This window comes from Palaemon carinicauda, chromosome 9, assembly GCF_036898095.1.
Source record: "Palaemon carinicauda isolate YSFRI2023 chromosome 9, ASM3689809v2, whole genome shotgun sequence".
In the NCBI taxonomy this organism is placed as follows: domain Eukaryota; kingdom Metazoa; phylum Arthropoda; class Malacostraca; order Decapoda; family Palaemonidae; genus Palaemon; species Palaemon carinicauda.
In genome coordinates, this window is record NC_090733.1 from 143470541 (window position 1) to 143490084 (window position 19544).

Here is a 19544-nt window from a genome sequence, read left to right on the forward strand (position 1 = left end):
TTTTGAAAGTTCAATTAATCAATCATTCATTCATTCAGTCATTCATTCCTTCATGCATTCATTTATTTGGGCATTAATTGATTAATTAATTAATTCGTTCATACATTCATTCATTCTTGCATTAATTAATTAATCAAATTAATTAATCCATTCATTCATGCATTCATTCATTTATTCCTTCCTTCCTTCATCCATTCATTTATTTGGGCATTAATTAATTAATTAATGTGATCATACATTCATTCATTCTTGCATTAATTAACTAATTCATTCATTCATTCATTCATGCATTCATTCATTAATTTACTCATTAATTCTTTTATTCATCCGTGCATTCATTCATGCATGCATTCATTCATGTATTCATTCATGCACTGATTAATTTATTCATTCATTCCTTCATGCAGCCATTAAATCATACATTTCATGCATTCATTCATGCATTAATTAATTTATACATTCATACCTTCCTTCATGCAGCCATTCATTTATTCACCCATTCATTCTTCTCGTAAAAAAAACGAAGGCGGCAAATGAATAAAACAAAGGGATAAGATTCCAGACACTGCTACTTAGAAAAAACAAACCCGACTGCTAATTACCAGTAACGAATGTAATCAGTAGATTATCCAATTACGCACTGATTAGCTAAGTAGAGTAGAACACGATAGCCAATTATCATAATTAGAGAATACAGTAAACAGATCAATAGAACCTTATAGAGAGGTCAGAGAAACAAACTTCGTTCAGTGGAAGGAAAGAAATACTGATATACAGCTGATAAGATGCATGATTGATGACTAATTGAAAATGGAATTATACTACGATCAATATGAACAATCGTCAACTAAGGAAAAATAATGTAGATTATTATTATATTATTATTATTATTATTATTATTATTAGTAGTAGTAGTAGTAGTAATTCAGTAGTAGTAGTAGTAATATTAGTAATAATTTAGTAGTAGTAGTAGTAGTAGTAGTAGTAGTAGTAGTAGTAGCTAAGCTACTAATAACAATCAACTAAAGATGTTGATCACGATTTATCTGACGAGTATTTTTCAAATTACTTTTTGAAATGGAAAATCCAACGTATTTCCATCAAATAACTTAAGAATCATATCTCTTATGCTAAAATAATACTTTCTTACCTACAAAAGCAATTCGTATGGTATACATATGAATTATATACAAACTCACACATACCTACACACATCTATGCTTCTAAGCTTTTCCATATAACCCACTTCTCGAAGGGAAACTGCTTTTCTTAAATAACCAACAAACTAACGAACAAACATTCGGCCTTTGTCTTTCAATTCAACTGTCCTTTTTGCTCGACCCCATTCTCGCAGGATAATCGTGACCAAAGGTCCTTCCTTTCACTTCATTGGAACTTGAAATAATTTCACTGTCCTTACGAGTGACTGTCCAAGACATTCCTGAAAATCCTTTTTATAGAACTTGCTCTTAAGAATCTTATGCAAATTGAGTCTTTGTTGAAAATGCCATTATTACTTTCACCGAGCCAAAACTTTGCGGTTGTAATAATAATAATAATAATAATAATAATAATAATAATAATGATAATTATAATAATAATAATAATAACAATTAATAATAATGATGATTATTATGATAATAATAATAAAAATAATAATTAATAATAATAATAATGATAATAATAATAAATAATATTAATAATAATAATAATAATAATAATAATAATAATAATAATAATAACTATTGTTGATATTATTATAGCAACTATTACCCTTTCATTTCTAAAATTTAAAATCTTCGAAGTTTTCAGGAGAGAATTTAACTTTTAACTTATCCCAAAAACATTAGTTATCAATTATATTTTTTTTACTACGGAGTAACACACTGCTATAGTTCCGCGTCGATACTAAGGTAAATTGTTCAAATTTTAGACCTTATACTTTAGCGGGTATACAGATATAGATACTATATTTATAGAGTATACATTTTACATATAGATTACACTGATTACACTATGCCGAGAAAATTGAGACCCGAATCTCACATGCATCCTGACATATTTCGATTGGTTTCCAGGTCTTCTTTTTTTCTCGTGTTTTTGACTATGAACTCTTTTCATCAACATGTTAAAGCATACTCATTTATTTTGTTGACTCTTTTATCGTTTCAATATTTTTTTTTTTCATCCTATCTTAACTTCCTATATAGTTCATATAGAAAATATCTATTTGATGATGAATACTGTTCTTGAAATTTTTTCCTTATTTCCTTTCCTCACTGGGCTATTTCCCCTGTGGGGCCCTTGGGCTTATAGCATCATGCTTTTCCAACTAGTAAATGTGAAGGCGAGAAATATACTAACGTAAAAGTAAAAAGTCACAAAACGCTTTACAAAGGAATCAGTAAGCCATACAGCAGTAAGGCTGAGGTTACCAAGGTCTACCAAAATTCTTCAACATTTACGACCACGAGGAGATTAACCTTTATATCTTAGAGTAACGAAGAAATTAGATTAACGTTTATATCTTAAAATAACGAAGAAATTAGGCTGCGTTTATATCTTAAAGGAACGCAGAATTTAGATTGCGTTTATATCTTAAAATAACGAAAAAATTAGATTGCATTTATATTTTAAAATAACGAAGAAATTAGATTGCGTTTATATCTTAAAATAACGAAATTAGATTGCGTTTATATCTTAAAGAAACGCAGAAATTAGAATAACGTTTGTATCTCAAAGGAACGAAGAACTTAAATTTACATTTATATCTTAAATGAACCAAGAAATTAGATTAACGTTTATATCTCAAAGGAACGAAGAACTTAGATTAACGTTTATATCTTAAAGGAACGAAGAAATTAAATTTACATTTATATCTTAAATGAACTAAGAAATTAGATTAACGTTTATATCTTAAAGGAACAAAGACATTAGATTAACGTTTATATCTTAAAGGAACGAAGAACTTAGATTAACGTTTATATCTCAAAGGAACGAAGACAGATTAACGTTTATATCTTAAAATAACGAAGAAATTAGATTGCGTTTATATCTTAAAGGAACACAGATATTAGAATAACGTTTATATCTTAAAGGAACGAAGAAATTAAATTTACATTTATATCTTAAATGAACTAAGAAATTAGATTAAAGTTTATATTTTAAAGGAACGAAGACATTAGATTAACGTTTATATCTTAGAATAACGAAGAAATTAGATTGCGTTCATAACTTAAAGGAACCAAGAAATTAGAATAACGTTTATATCTTAAAGGAATGAAGAACTTAGATCAACATTTTTATCTTAATGGGACAAAGAACTTAGATTAACGTTTATATCTTAAAATGACGAAGAACTTACATTGTGATAATATCTTAAAGGAACAAAGAAATTAGAATAACATTTATATATTAAAGGAATGAAGAAATTAGAATAACGTTTATATCTTAAAGGAGCGAAGAAATTAGAATAACGTTTATATCTTAAAGGAGCGAAGAAATTAGAATAACGTTTATATCTTAAAGGAGCGAAGAAATTAGAATAATGTTTATATCTGAAAGGAACGAAGAACTTAGATTAACGTTTATATATTAAAGGAACGAAGAACTTAGATTAACGTTTATATATTAAAAGGAACGAAGAACTTAGATTAACGTTTATATCTTAAAGGAACGAAGAACTTAGGTTAACATTTATATCTTAAAGGATCGAAGAACTTATAATTCAGGGGTGGGGATCCCATTTTTGGATGAAGGCCATCTTGCAATTCCTCAATGCTCCTTAAGGCCGCATAGAATTTTGTTGGTTATTTTATCCTCCAAGTAATTTATTAGTAATCTAAAGAAAGAGTGACAGGTTCATAGAAATTTAAAGCATTACCATTTCAAATATTTGAATTAAGTACTTTTTATACAAGTAATCAGTAAATAAATTATATTGAAAATTGAATTTTAAAATATTTCATTTCAGCTTGGGTAGTTTTCAAACTACCGTAAGTAAATGAATAATATCGAAAGCATGTAATTTTCACATTACTCTAGTTAAGCAAGTAGGTTCTTTGTATTGAAGTGATAAATAAAATAATATTAATCTTATAAATATCAATATTGGCAATTAGGTACTTTTTAAACAATCACATCTCATAAAAATGCAACATCCCAGTAAAAAATTGTATCTGTTTAAACACACTTAGCTGTTTTCATTGAAAAAAATCAATTATTTGCTTTCTTAAGATGTTCAATAAATCCCTAGTTTTTAGCCATCATAGCTGGAACACCATCTGTGCATAACTTATGATAATAAGGAAGTAAAATCTAGTCCTCCTTTGTGACATTGCTTATTGAAGTTGTTAAAATGTCTGTTCCTCTTGTCCTTGCGTTAAGGTTATCTAAGGGAAGCTGTTTTTCATACAATCAAAAATCATCAGTGAAAGCAAACATAAGATATTTTTATGCCAAACATCTGGAACCTGTTGACTCATCTAAAACTAAAATAGATCACAGTGGGGAAATGGACAAAACAGGAACTCTTTCGTCCATCATACGTTAAATCACTCACTCACTGCAACTAGCAGTTTTACATTGTCAGCTACAACAGCTGCTGCAGCTGACAAGGAAAAAACTGCTAGTTGTATTAAGTTAGGATTCATTGAATTCAAGGAAAAAATTGCTTCCATTCTCTGGGAGGTACATCACTGAACACAATTTTCTTATTGTCTGTGTGTACATATTTTTATGTGTGTACATACAGTAGAATGATTTCAAACACACAATATGCAGTGTCAAAGCAGAAATATACTACACATACTGTACATATATCAAAGGCCGTAGAAGGCCGCACTTGATGGTCCAGAAGGCCATATGCGGCCTTAAGGAACGCAGGTTCCCCATCCCTGACTTATATTAAAGTTTACATCTTAAAGGAACGAAGAACTTACATTAACGTTTATATCTTAAAGGAACGAAGAACTTATATAAACGTTTATATCTTAAAGGAACGAAAAACTTATATAAACGTTTATATCTTAAAGGAACGAAGACATTATATTAACGTTTATATCTTAATGGAACGAAGAACCTAGAATAATGTTTATATCTCAAAGGAACGAAGAACTTAGATTAATGTTTATATCTCAAAGGAACGAAGAACTTAGATTAATGTTTATATCTCAAAGGAACGAAGAACTTAGATTAATGTTTATATCTTAATTTGAAAGTATAAACGCTACGGGTTTTAGTGACAAAAATATCACGCATCTATGTATAAATCTTAAAAGATATGTTTAACTCTTTTCGAAATAAATTTTACGAGAGACAAAGACCATGACCGTGATTGCATTATATATATCTGCATCGTCACTCGATTTCAGTGGCCTCCCAATAAAATATGGATATGATCATATTATTGTTAAGAAAATATTACTGAATTTATTGATATCGTGATGAAGTTTTTAATAGCCAATTATATTGATAATGAAAAATAACCTTATTTTGATAAGAAAGTTGTATTTCTAAATAAGAATTCAGTCAGAGAGAGAGAGAGAGAGAGAGAGAGAGAGAGAGAGAGAGAGAGAGAGAGAGAGAGAGAGAGAGGAGAGAGAGAGAGAGAGAGGAGAGGGGGGGGTATGAAATTGTAGCATTTCGTGCTTATAGCATCTTGCTTTTCCAACTAGGGTTGTAGCTTAGCAAGTAATAATAATAATAATAATAATAATAATAATAATAATAATAATAATAATAATAATACATTTATTCTATATTCCACAAAATGTATATACTTGAGCTTCCCACTTGCATGTAAAACATTATGTTTCTAAGTGTTTATTATTATTATTATTATTATTATTATTATTATTATTATTATTATTATTATTATCATTATTATTATTATTATCATTATTATTACCTAAGCCTAAACCCTAGTTGGAAAAGCAGGATGCTATAAGCCCAAGGGCTCCAACAGGGGAAAAATAGCCAAGTGAGGAAAGGAAATAAGGAAATAAATAAACGATATAAGAAATAAAGAAAAATTTAAATATTTTAAAAACATTAACAAAATTAAAACAGACATTTGATATATAAACTATAAAAGTACCCATGTAAGCCTGTTTCCTCAAATGGAAAACAATAAATATGCACAAACACGTCTTAAAGAAATAGAGAGCGATAAAAAAAAAAAAACTTGCTGAGGTCAGCATTCTAGTTTTTAAAGTGACCAGCCCACTGGGCGTGTCGCAACGAAAATGCCAGCTACCTCTTTTACTTTCGCGACGTCGCCAGCTGTACCTATACTTGTTTCCAGTCTTCCAGTCTTCCAGGACGACAAGCCACATGTCGCAACTTGCGAAATCGACAGTGCTGGAAATTTGGAAGCGCGTTATGTAGGGCAATGCAGTTGGCTCGTCACTGGTGGCAGTGAAATGTAAAATTATACAGAAATATTGCTCGGTAATTTAACTAGAAGGGAAGAAAATTGGCTTTGCTGTATTTTATTCTGGCGATGAAATGCGAGGAGAGTCTTTGTCCAGAGCACAAAAACGTCCATATTATTATAATTTTTGTTAATAATTATCATTATCATTTATATCATCATTATTATTATTATTATTATTGTTATTATTATCATTATTATTAGTATCTATATTGTTATTATTATTATTACTATTATTACTATCATTATTATTGTTATCATTATCATTATTATTAGTATCTATATTGTTATTATTATTATTATTATTATTATTATTATTACCATCCAAGCTACAACCTTAGTTGCAAAGTAGGATGCTGTAAGCCCAAGGGCTCCAAGAGGAAAAATTATTTAGCGAGAAAACGAAAGAAGAAAAGAAACTACACAAAAGAAATAATGAACAATTAAAATAAATTATGTTAAGAACAATAACATCAAAATAGGTCCTTCATATATAACCTATAAAAACTTTAAAAAACGAGGAAGAGAAATAAGATAGAACAATGTGTCCGAGTGCAACACATAAAGTCATATAGTTAAGTGTTTAAACAATAGGAGTATATAATTGGAAAGTGAAGAGTTGAAATGTGCACCAAAAATTGTACTGCTTTGGTTGAAACTGTGACTCGAGAATAAACTTTAAAATTAAAACATGAAATAAAACAAATGAAAAAAAAATTTCAATAATATTTTTTTTTGACTCCTGGTACGAAAAAATTTACTCAATAAAACAAAATATACAAAATAAAACAAATGAAAAAAAAGCTTCAGTAATTACATTATTCTCAGCCTCTGGCACGAAAAAAATATACAAAATAAATAATTAAATAAACCATAATGGGAATAGACAATTGTAAAATTGTACTGCTTTAGTTAAAACTGAGACTCGAGAATAAATAGTTTAAAATTAAAACATGTAATGAAGCAAATGAAAAAAAGGCTTCAGTAATAGCATTATTTCTCAACTCCTGGTATGAAAAAATAATATACAAAATAAAACAAAATATATAAAACAAAACAAATTAAAAAAGCTTCAGTAATAGCATTATTTATCAGCTCCTGGCACGAATAAAATATACAAAATTAATAATTAAATAAACCATAATGGGAATATATAATTGGAAAATTGTACTGCTTTAGTTAAAACCGAGACTCGCGGACAAACTGTTTAAAATTAAAACATGTAATAAAACAAATGAAAAAAGCTTCAGTAATAGGATTATTTCTCAACTTCTGGTATGAAAAAATAATATACAAAATAAAACAAAATATATAAAACAAAACAAATTAAAAAAGCTTCAGTAATAGCATTATTTATCAGCTCCTGGCACGAATAAAATATACAAAATTAATAATTAAATAAACCATAATGGGAATATATAATTGGAAAATTGTACTGCTTTAGTTAAAACCGAGACTCGCGGACAAACTGTTTAAAATTAAAACATGTAATAAAACAAATGAAAAAAGCTTCAGTAATAGGATTATTTCTCAACTCCTGGCACGAAAATAATATACACAATAAAACAAAATATACAAAATAAAACAAATGAAAAAAAGCTTCTGTAATAGCATTATTTCTCAGCCTCTGGCACGAAAAATATAGACAACATAGATAATTAAGTAAACCATAATGGGAATATATAATTGGAAATTTGTACTACTTTAGTTAAAACTGAGACTCAAGAATAAATAGTTTAAAATTAAAACATGTAATAAAACAAACGAAAAAAAGCTTCAGAAATAGCATTATTTCTCAACTCCTGGCACGTAACAAAATATGCAAAATAAAAAAAAAAAATAAAAAAAAAATAAAACAAATGAAAAATCTTCAATAATAAGATTTCTCACCTTCAGGCACAAAAAAAAAAAATACAAAATAAATTATTAAATAAACCATAATAAGAGCTCAAGCAGTTCTCAAGCAAGGATCTTTAGCACCACTTAAAGTCAAATGTTATCTATAGAGTCATTTCAACTCCTAATGTTCATCTTAAAAGACTAAACTTATCGGGTTAACTCTACTTTGAAACAAGCCACAGAAACAATCACTTGTTTCGCTTGATGAAGTACTTGGGAATATAATCGTTTTCCCGTGTTTTCAGTAAAAGCTGGCCAGGAACAGTAGAAGGAAATGATTTCATTAACTCATAATAAACAATATGAACTATAAAAACAATAGATATGATGTTAAGAAAACTTGATTTATGATTTACCTTCCACCAAGCTGTCAATCACTGTAATGGATATATATTTTAGGGGAAATATGGCAACATAGTAGTAGGGAGTATTTGGCTACGAGAGCTATAATCCCTTATTCATCGATTCAGAGAGAGAGAGAGAGAGAGAGAGAGAGAGAGAGAGAGAGAGAGAGAGAGAGACGCTCCCTATGAATTAATTAATACTAAGAATATAAGCAAAACAGGAGGATAAGGGATAACCTATCCAGTGGCCGTACAAGTTTCTGATCAGAAAAAGGTTACATGGAAACACAAGTGAGGAATCAATGCAGTTGATTTAATCAATGGAATCTTGGTCGTGTGGTTAGGCGCTAGTGGCGGGGAGACCATTCGGTGCCCAGTCGTAAATGTTCTTGAAAGTAGATGATAAAAACAGATAGGGAAGGGAGGTTAAGTAGAAAGCTAAAGAGTGGGTGCAGTTTGAAACTTTGTTAATTGACCTTTTGTTAAACATATTACAACATGAGAGAGAGAGAGAGAGAGAGAGAGAGAGAGAGAGAGAGAGAGAGAGAGAGAGAGAGAGAGAGAGAGAGAATCCGTTCCTTGTTAACTGAAGTTTTGTCAAACATTACAACAGAGAGAGAGAATTATATTAATTATTGGTACCGAGAAGAATACTTGAGGAAAAATCAAATCAAATTCAACAAAATCTTCATGACTTTTCTTTTTCAAATTGCATAAATTCCTATGTTCTTTATAGTAATTTACTCCACGTGTTATTATTATTGAAATCTGAAAATAAAATTATTTCTTAACACGAACATAATTCCTACCATTACCAGCAAATTTCAAATGAGAAAATATCAGGAAGGAAATCAAAACGTTAAGAAAAATTGTAAGGAAAAAGAAAATGAATTGAAAAGATATATCACGATTTTTATCATACACGCAAGCGTTCAATTCATGAAATAGAGATTGATATATAGAGCCTTATCATTTACTTTGGGCAGCAGCCACCCGTTCGTTTGAGATTGCCTTGCCTTATGCAAGACACGGGCTCGTTGAGATACTACTGCTAGAGAGTTATGGGTCTTTGACTGGCCAGATAGTACTAAACTACAGGTCTACCAGTTGAGTCATCAGCAGCCATTGCCTGGCCCTCCCTGGTCCTAGCTTAAGTAGAGAGGAGGCTTGGGTGCTGATCATATGATATATGGTCAGTCTCTAGGGGAATGTTACTGTCCCTTGTCTCTGACATTCATGAGCGGTCTTTAAACCTTCAAGTGCCTATGTCTTTAAAATAAAGACAGCGGTGCACATTTCCTAGAGCGTAATCATCCAAAATCTGTTACAATTCAGAAATACCACATTGCAAATTACTAGAGGCATTTTGATTCTCTATCCTGGGTAGATAAGGAAGAGTGTTCTTCAGGGTCATATGCTATAGAAAGGGTAATTTAAGGTCCCCCAACCAAGGCCTAAATGGTAATTACTTTTCACAGCAACTGAGGGAGTTGAAGAACAGTATTCTTAATTAGCATTGGTAATAAAAATGAAGGTCATACGCTATAGAAAAGCTAATTGAAGGTCCACCAACCAAGGCCCAAATGGTAATTATTTTTCTTAGCAACTGTTTCCGGTTGCATATTTTCGTCTTTAAAGATTTGTTTGCCTTTATTTGCAATTTATAAAATATTCATATTAATCTGATACATTCATGGAACTTGTTATCTATGTTGAAGTGCTATTTCGCTTTTAATTTTTTTTTGAACAACAACTCTTTAAAAGTCTTCGTAATTCTTCTTGAACAAACAAAGATTATTCGTTTGCTATAATCACGTTTTCTTGGATTGCTGTTTCATCAGTTAAAATATATTTTCTCATATTGATCAAGGTCAATTACAAATATCACTGATATGACAAACTATATGGTGTTACATTAGCAGGACATTCAGCAGTTTATATATGTGAAAAACTAATGGGGTAAAAAAAAATAAAGTTTTTTAAGGCGAATTAAAAGCTGACACTTTCTAAGGGGAGAAAACAAGAAACATAATGCGCAAGGAACTCCTTCTCCAAGCAAATTATTATTATTATTATTATTATTATTATTATTATTATTATTATCATTACTTGCTAAGCTACAACCCTAATTGGGAAAACAAGATGCTATAAGCCCACTGGCTTCAACAAATAGCCCAGTGAGGGAAGGAAACAAGGAAAAATAAAATATTTTAAGAACAGTAACATTAAAATAAATCCTTCCTATATAAGCTATAAAAACTTTAACAAAACAAGAGGAAGAGGAATAAGATAGAAGATCCTCTGATTCCTCAAAAAAAAAAAAAAAAAAAAACTCTCCATCAATCAGAAAATGCATCTCTAACACCAAGAAAATAAACCGACAAATAGTAGAAAAAAAAATCAATGAAAGCCTCAGGATTTGCTGAAAGAATGAGGAAGGAGGAGGAGGAGGAGGAGAAGGAGGAGGAGGAGGAGGAGGAGGAGGAGGAGAAGAAGAAAAAAGTTCCAGGATTTGGAGAGAAAGAAGAAGAGAAAGAATCGTATCAAGTCGCCATGAATTTCCTCTGAGTGGACTAAGCCTCTCCACAATGGAACTGTCTCCAGGGATCCATCAGCGGGAGAGGATTGAAGGTTAAGGAAAAATTAATATAATTCTTCTGTCGGAAGATTTTTCTCTCGTCGTTTGATAGTTTCATTTCGTGTGTGTATGTACAGTATGTATATATACTGTATACATAGATACATATAGATGTATATCATGTATATCATCATCAGGCGTATATAGTTCACTGCAGGATCAAGGCCTCATACATGTCCTTCCACTAGTGTTTTTTCATGGTCTTTCTATGCCAGTCTATACTAGTATTTATATATATATATATATATATATATATATATATATATATATATATAATTTATTTATATATATATAATTCATTTATATATATATATATATATAATTTATTTATATATATATATATATATATATATATATATATAAAATTATTATCATTATTAATTGCTAAGCAACAACCCAAGTTGGAAAAGCAGAATGCTATAAGCCTAAGGGCTCCAAAAGAGAAAATACCCCAGTGAGGAAAGTCAGCTTTGCCTCTACTGACCAAAACAGTGAATGAAGTACATGATATTCATTCAACCCTAGTGAGGTGCATTCATGAAAAAGACATCAGTCTAGTAAAGAAGTTCCTCTTAAAAATGTATAATTCTGAAGAGATACAAGAAGGGGTGAGAGGCAGAACTTCAAAAGTACTGCGAGAGATGGCGCTGGAGAGGTATTGGCAAGAAACAGTAGGTTAAAGAAAGGCTAATGACTTATAAAGTCATTTTCTACTTAAGCGACTGAATTATGGATGAACATCTTACTTATAAAAAATCAAATCATTATTCTCTTCAGGCAGATAGAAGTAAGACCATTCAGCTGTTAAGAAAACTCAAAATACTTTTATCTGTTCTTTTTACCCCTATTTACTCTCCTAAGTTAATCCTCCGCTACATATATTGAAGCAAAATGTCATACAGAGTGTTTCAAACATATTCTTTCATTCGCAATAAATATCCCTACTTTTCAATCATAAAGGCACACTTTTCATCATAAAGGAGAATTGGCTCAACAATCCTTTCATATTTTCTCACCTTGTTCCGAAAGGCAATTTGAGGATCTTCACACTCTTTTGCGCTCTTCCTTCTATTTTACCTATTCAATAAGCCACTGCTTCTCTTACCTATCATAACTTGTATTGTTTCCTCTTAAATATTTACGTAAATCTATCATTCCATTCTCCCAGTAATCTTGTTTACAGTCAATGCTTCGTCTTGGTTTCCGTTCGTTCGTTAGTTCGTTTAAGAACGCCTTGCCTATAGCAAGACACGGGCTCTTGCTCAAGGCAGCCCTTAAGAGAGATCTTGGTTTCCTTTTACCTTCATAACCTTATTCGCCTCATATAATATCTCGACTTTATCCACTAAATATACTTAAAGGAAGAGATTAATGAACCTCGATAATCCTTTGTACAAATAAAAAAAATAATAGGAAGTAAATATAAAGAGAACTTAAATACAAAAAATTAAGTAACAGAGCTGTCTATTTGTACACAAGAAAATTATCGAAAATATTGTACTGCCAATTATCATATAATTTATTATAAAGATATATCAAATATACCTGAAAATAGACACGTGTATTAAAAAGCTGCGACTTCAAGGGTTTCAGAGTTCGGTGTTCGTAAATTGAGATAGAAACTTCCCGCATATTACCGGGGGTCGTATTCCGGTAATAAAATGCATATTACTTCAGAGTTAATTTTCACCATTTTTTCCTGTCTATCTAATAGTTTTAAGTCCATGTACATATTTTATAACCTATCGTAGTTTCTGTTTGATAAAAGCTTTTATATTAATAATGATTATAATGCTTTGCTCAATAATATAGCATAGCCTCTTGCATATTCCGCGATAGTTCTTTGCCTCTCACGATAAAGGAGTTCACATATACATACATATAAATTTTAGTAAGTTTTTAACTCCAGATATCATACACAGCTGAGAGAGAGAGAGAGAGAGAGAGAGAGAGAGAGAGAGAGAGAGAGAGAGAGAGAGAGAGAGAGAGAGAGAGAGAGAGAGAGCTGTAACAGTAAATATACTATTTTCCAAAGTATTATTGATATATGTATGAGATTATAAAAAAAAATTATCCTTACCAAATAAGAATGTGATCAAAACTTAATCTAATTTTTAAATTAAATTTTTTGCATTTCAGCTATGCCTTTTGGCGGCAGAGGTGAGGCCAGAATTGGCTTCATCCGAAAAATCTGCTGAAGTAGACGTAAAAGCAGAAAAACTGGTATCATTAGCAGCCGAACCACAGGAAGACAGAGTAAAACGACAAAACTTCAACAGGAATTTTGGAAGCCAGCGATTTTCCTTTAACAGAGGACGTGCTTCCAATAGCAACAGATTTGGTGTGCCAACACAGTTTTCTGGAGGCTCTGGGTTTATCACCCGAGGACAACCAGCATTTGGAGGGGACAGTTTCAACCGTCAGTCACCCAGACAGATCACCAGCCCTGCCCCCTTCCAAAGGCAGAATCCCTCAGTCCTGAACAATGATCCTCTTGGTCTTTTCCAGGGAAATTCCCGATTCCAATCAAACCAGAGATCCCCACAGACTCTGACTACGCCACAGCAAATAATCGATTTCCAAAGGCAGCAACAAAGACAAGCACTATCAGGTATCAGGGGTAGAAATACCGGATTTAGCTCCAATCAGCCAAGCTTCAGCTCACAAAGTTTCTCAAATTCCCCAAATCCAGCTTTATTGCAGAGAACCCGTCAACAGGTCCAGCAGTTCCGCCCGTCAGTTCAGTTATCTCAAGGGCAACCACAGGCTAATGTATTCCAACCAACACAATTCAGTCAGTTCACTGCCCAGCCATTCCAACAAGGAGTTAATTCCATTCAGCAGCCACAGGCTCTACAACAACAACAACTACAAGATCAGCTTCGACAGCAACAGCTGCAGCTTCAGCAGCAACAGCAACAACGATTGCAACAACAGAGACAACAGCAGCAACAACTGTTACAGCAGTTACTACAAAGGCAGCAAGGTCTTAATCAATTGCGTCAGCAACAGTTACAGCAGCAACAACTGCAACAACAGCAGTTAAGGCAACAAATACTGCAGCAGCAAGCACTGCAGAGGCAGGCATCAGTAGCCCCAGCGCAAACTACAGCAGTCTCACAAGCAGCTAGAACTAGACAACCTACTGCTCAAGCGTCCTTTGGCGTGCCGTTGCAGACTTCTCGTCCTTTGGTAAGACCCGCAGTATTTTCAAGGCCCACAAGTAATATCCGGCAATCATTTGCCGCTCAACCGCAACAGATTTCAGTCAATAGCCAGTCTTCCTTTGGTGTTCCTTTGCAGTCTATTCCCACCCAACCACCCCAGCCGGCACGGGTAGTAAGACCTACTACCACTGCATCATTCACAGCACCACTAACTACACAACGAAGACCTAATGTTGGGGTACTTTTGTCACAAACAAGATCACAAAGCCCTGTAAGTCAGGTAAACAACATAGTTTGTAAATTTAGTGGTAGTGTAAAATATAGATTGGCAATTTTTAGTAATTCTCTTTCATTTGTTTATGGAAGTTGGGCCACATGGTCGAGCAATAAATATCTTAAGAATATTAGTTTGTGAGGAACATCCCTTCATGCTTGTCTATCTGGTGATGTATTCAGGAATTAAGTAAGTATATGAATTTATGATTATTTAAGCTTTAATGGGTCAGTACATTCCTTTCAAGCCATTAAATAACAACAAAAAGACACAATTTATATACACATCAATGGGCAGATTTTAACTCTTTTTCATGTGTGTTCATTGAGGGCGCATCATTTACGATTTCAAAGATTATCAAATATAACCTTTATTAGTCTGATGTAAAGGAAAAAAACCTTTATAGTCAAAACTCTTATCATGAGATCATGAAATATTCTATTTCAATGTGTGCATGAGAGTAATTTTTTTTCCTTATCCAACTTGTACCAAAGTCTTTCACATGTCCTTCGACATTGTAATTTATGAATTTACCCAGTCTCCCACTTTTGATCGCAAAAATATTATTTTACGGGGATAAAATGAATTCCAATTTATAAACTTTTGGCTTATCTTGTGTCCACAGCATTTGCTTTTAAAAGAACAAAAGGAGTATTCTTATATTATTTCGATTGAAACATGTAATTAATGGGAGGATGTATGGCACTGTCAAGTAGCATTACTATACAGTATACACAGCGCTTCGTTTTTCAAGGGTCAGCTACTAAGTGAGTCTTTACATTTGGCATTGTTGTCTTCTTTCCTAATGGAGTTGTGGTGACCGATTCGGTAACGTCCCTAACTGGTGAATGCCAGACTAGGGTTCGAGTCCGGCTCAAACTCGTTAGTTTCTTTGGTCGCTGCAACCTGACCATCCTTATGAGCTAAGGATTCAGGGTTTGGGGGAGCCTATAGGTCTATCTGCTAAGGCATCAGCAGCCATTGCGTGGCCCTCCTTGGTCCTAGCTTGGGTGGAGAGGGGGCTTGGGCGCTGATCATATGTATAAAAAAATGTAACTAATAATAATCAAACCAAACACTCATGCTTACTCACCCACTTCCTAAAATGGCATCGCCCACTGATATGGTCAGTTTCTAGGGCAACGTCACTGTCCCTCACACATGCTATTCATGAACCGCCCTTAAACCTTTAAAAAAACATCCAGTGGAATACGCGCTGGAGGACGCAAAACTTCTATTCGTCATGTAAAAAAAATCACAGAATCACACAGCGTAATCCAAATTAATTTTCAAATTTACACTAAAACACTACACGAATAAAGGAAAAATCTCTGCCCTGAGTCTTCCTAATATCAATTGTGAATTTATTGTACAATCTAGAGGCTACATATTTCAAATTTGAATCTATAAATATGCTCATGCAATCAAGAGGATTATCAAAGATACTTAAAGTTAGCAAATATCTTGAAACTGGTATATTGTTACATCAATTGTCTTACAAAATAATTCATCTCTCCGCCTTGCAATCTTATTCTTTCCTCATTTTAACTGTGTAGAGTATTTCACCTTTTCTTAAGTTATTGTCAAGATTATCATGACCATTATTATTATTATCATTATTATTATTAGTAGCAGTAGTAGTAGTAGTAGTACTGTTGTTGTTGTTATTGTTACTTAATGTAAAAAAGAAAAAAAAAAAAAAAACTGCACCCTAATCTTTGTATGCTCCAACGTAAATAGAGATTGTCACGAAACTACTTCCGTTGCATTACTGAAAGTCATACATTTAAACCACAATTTTTACTATATAATTTACAAAACGTATAATAACCTTATTACATTAAAAACTTTTTTTTTTTAATTCTCCCCAGGTGCAGCCTCAAAGGTTCGCTGGCGCAGCAGGAGGTTTGATCAACCCACAGAGGGGAGGCTTCGCTCTAGTGGTGGACGATGACCTCACGTTCGAAGATGACAGAACAGACGAGATCCTAGACTCCCGAGAGCTGTTCTTCGGCGGAGGCAGACGACAACCTGTCCTGGGCACTAATGCCGTTAGCACCTTCAGGCAGAGCTTTTCCCCGAATCTCTCCCTAGGCAGGACCCAGACCGGTTTCCAAATCAGACCGGATCTCACGGAAGAGGACTTCACGATAGAAGTTAATTCCAGGGAGTTTTTCGGAGCCAGTAACCCCATCACTACGGGCGGGTTCCAGCCCAGCTTTGGAGTGCGTGTTCCCAGAGTGACTTTTGAAGATTTGACGGATGAAAACTTCACTCAAGAGGATTTATTCACTATTGAAGATTTCGACGATTAACTTACACAAAGTATTATTTTAGTTGATAATTAAAATTATATTTTATGTATTTGTATTTATGAGCTTGTGATATTATAAATAAAAAATACAATACACTTTTCTGAGTTTTCTTTAGTCTTAAATACCCATTGAAATTTTTAACGAGATAGAGAGAGAGAGAGAGAGAGAGAGAGAGAGAGAGAGAGAGAGAGAGAGAGAGAGAGAGAGAGAGAGAGAGAGAGTTTGTATCATTTCTGTAAAATAACCTGCTATTCTTCTTTAGGTTGCATATACCAATCAATGGTCCAAAATTACTAGAAGAGGAAATAGTAAGTGTAATGAAAATACAAAGAAAGGCAAAAGGCTGGCCATGATGGGGTAACAATAGAAATGCTACTGGCAAGTGGTAATTTTGGACTATGAAAAATTATAGAATTGACATACAAAATGTATAACACAGGATATATTCCTAAAGAGCAATACAGATCCATCTTCAGTGCTATCCCCAAGACACCCAGTGCCATAAAGCTTATACACGACCATCAGCTTAATGCGATAGAGTAAAGCTTACACGGGACCATCAGCTTAATGCCATAAAGCTTACACAGGACCATTAGCTCAATGCCAAAAGGCTTACACAGGACCATCAGCTTAATGCCATAAAGCTTACACACGACCATCAGCTTAATGCCAAAAGGCTTACAAAGACCATCAGCTTAATACCATAGAGTAAAGCTTACACGGGACCATCAGCTTAATGCCATAAAGCTTACACAGGACCATTAGCTCAATGCCAAAAGGCTTACACAGGACCATCAGCTTAATGCCATAAAGCTTACACAGGACCATCAGCTTAATACCATAGAGTAAAGCTTACACAGGATCATCAGCTTAATGCCATAGAGTAAAGCTTACACAGGACCATCACCTTAATGCCATAGAGTAGAGCTTACAAAGGACCATCAGCTTAATGCCATAGAGTAAAACTTACACAGGACCATCAGCTTAATGCCATTGAGTGACCATCAGCTTAATGCCATGGAGTAGAGCTTACACAGGACCATCAGCTTAATGCCATTGAGTAAAGCTTACACAGGACCATCAGCTTAATGCCATAGAGTAAAACTTACACAGGACCATCAGCTTAATGCCATTGAGTGACCATCAGCTTAATGCCATGGAGTAGTGCTTACACAGGACCATCAGCTTAATGCCATGGAGTAAAGCTTACACAGGACTATCAGCTTAATGCCATGGAGTAAAGCTTACACACGACCATCAGCTTAATGCGATAGAGTAAAGCTTACACAGGACCATCAGCTTAATGCCATAGAGTAAAACTTACACAGGACCATCACCTTAATGCCATAGAGTAGAGCTTACACAGGACCATCAGCTTAATGCCATGGAGTAAAGCTTACACAGGACCATCAGCTTAATGCCATAGAGTAAAACTTACACAGGACCATCAGCTTAATGCCATTGAGTGACCATCAGCTTAATGCCATGGAGTAGAGCTTACACAGGACCATCAGCTTAATGCCATGGAGTAGAGCTTTCACAGGACCATCAGCTTAATGCCATGGAGTAAAGCTTACACAGGACCATCAGCTTAATGCGATAGAGTAAAGCTTACACAGGACCATCAGCTTAATGCCATTGAGTAAAGCTTACAAAGGACCATCAGCTTAATGCCATAGAGTAAAACTTACACAGGACCATCAGCTTAATGCCATGGAGTAAAGCTTACACAGGACCATCAGCTTAATGCCATTGAGTGACCATCAGCTTAATGCCATGGAGTAGAGCTTACACAGGACCATCAGCTTAATGCCATGGAGTAAAGCTTACACAGGACCATCAGCTTAATGCCATAAAGTAAAACTTACAAAGGACAATCAGCTTAATGCCATAAAGATTACACAGGACCATCACCTTAATGCCATAGAGTAAAGCTTACACAGGACCATCAGCTTAATGCCATAGAGTAAAGCTTACACAGGACCATAAGCTTAATGCCATAGAGTAAACTTACACAGGACCATCAGCTTAATGCCATACAGTAAAGCTTACACAGGACCATCAGCTTAATGCCATTGAGTGACCATCAGCTTAATGCCATGGAGTAGAGCTTACACAGGACCATCAGCTTAATGCCATGCAGTAAAGCTTACACAGGACCATCAGCTTAATGCCATAGAGTAAAACTTACACAGGACCATCAGCTTAATGCCATGGAGTAGAGCTTACACAGGACCATCAGCTTAATGCCATAGAGTAAAGCTTACACAGGACCATCAGCTTAATGCCATACAGTAAAGCTTACACAGGACCATCAGCTTAATGCCATGGAGTAGAGCTTACACAGGACCATCAGCTTAATGCCATGGAGTAAAGCTTACACAGGACCATCAGCTTAATGCCATAGAGTAGAGCTTACACAGGACCATCAGCTTAATGCCATAGACTAGAGCTTACACAGGACCATCAGCTTA

The 19544-nt window shown here is 33.6% G+C and overlaps 2 protein-coding genes across 5 annotated transcripts in view; one reads left to right on the plus strand and one right to left on the minus strand.

The window, feature by feature from the left end:
* The window catches only part of LOC137647218 (transcription factor SPT20 homolog), a 26305-nt gene extending 9138 nt beyond the window's left edge, over positions 1-17167 (plus strand). Inside the window, exons 2-3 of one of the 3 annotated variants that reach the window (XM_068380575.1) lie at positions 13454-14761; positions 16627-17167. In XM_068380575.1, coding sequence (XP_068236676.1) covers positions 13454-14761; positions 16627-17070 — 1752 coding nt within the window. In that variant the 3' untranslated portion in view covers positions 17071-17167. The remainder of the gene's footprint in view (positions 1-13453; positions 14762-16626) is intronic. The other 2 variants (XM_068380576.1, XM_068380577.1) reach the window with 2 other exon arrangements.
* The window catches only part of Fbxo42 (F-box protein 42), a 193178-nt gene that overhangs the window by 126228 nt on the left and 47406 nt on the right, over positions 1-19544 (minus strand). The window lies entirely within an intron of this gene.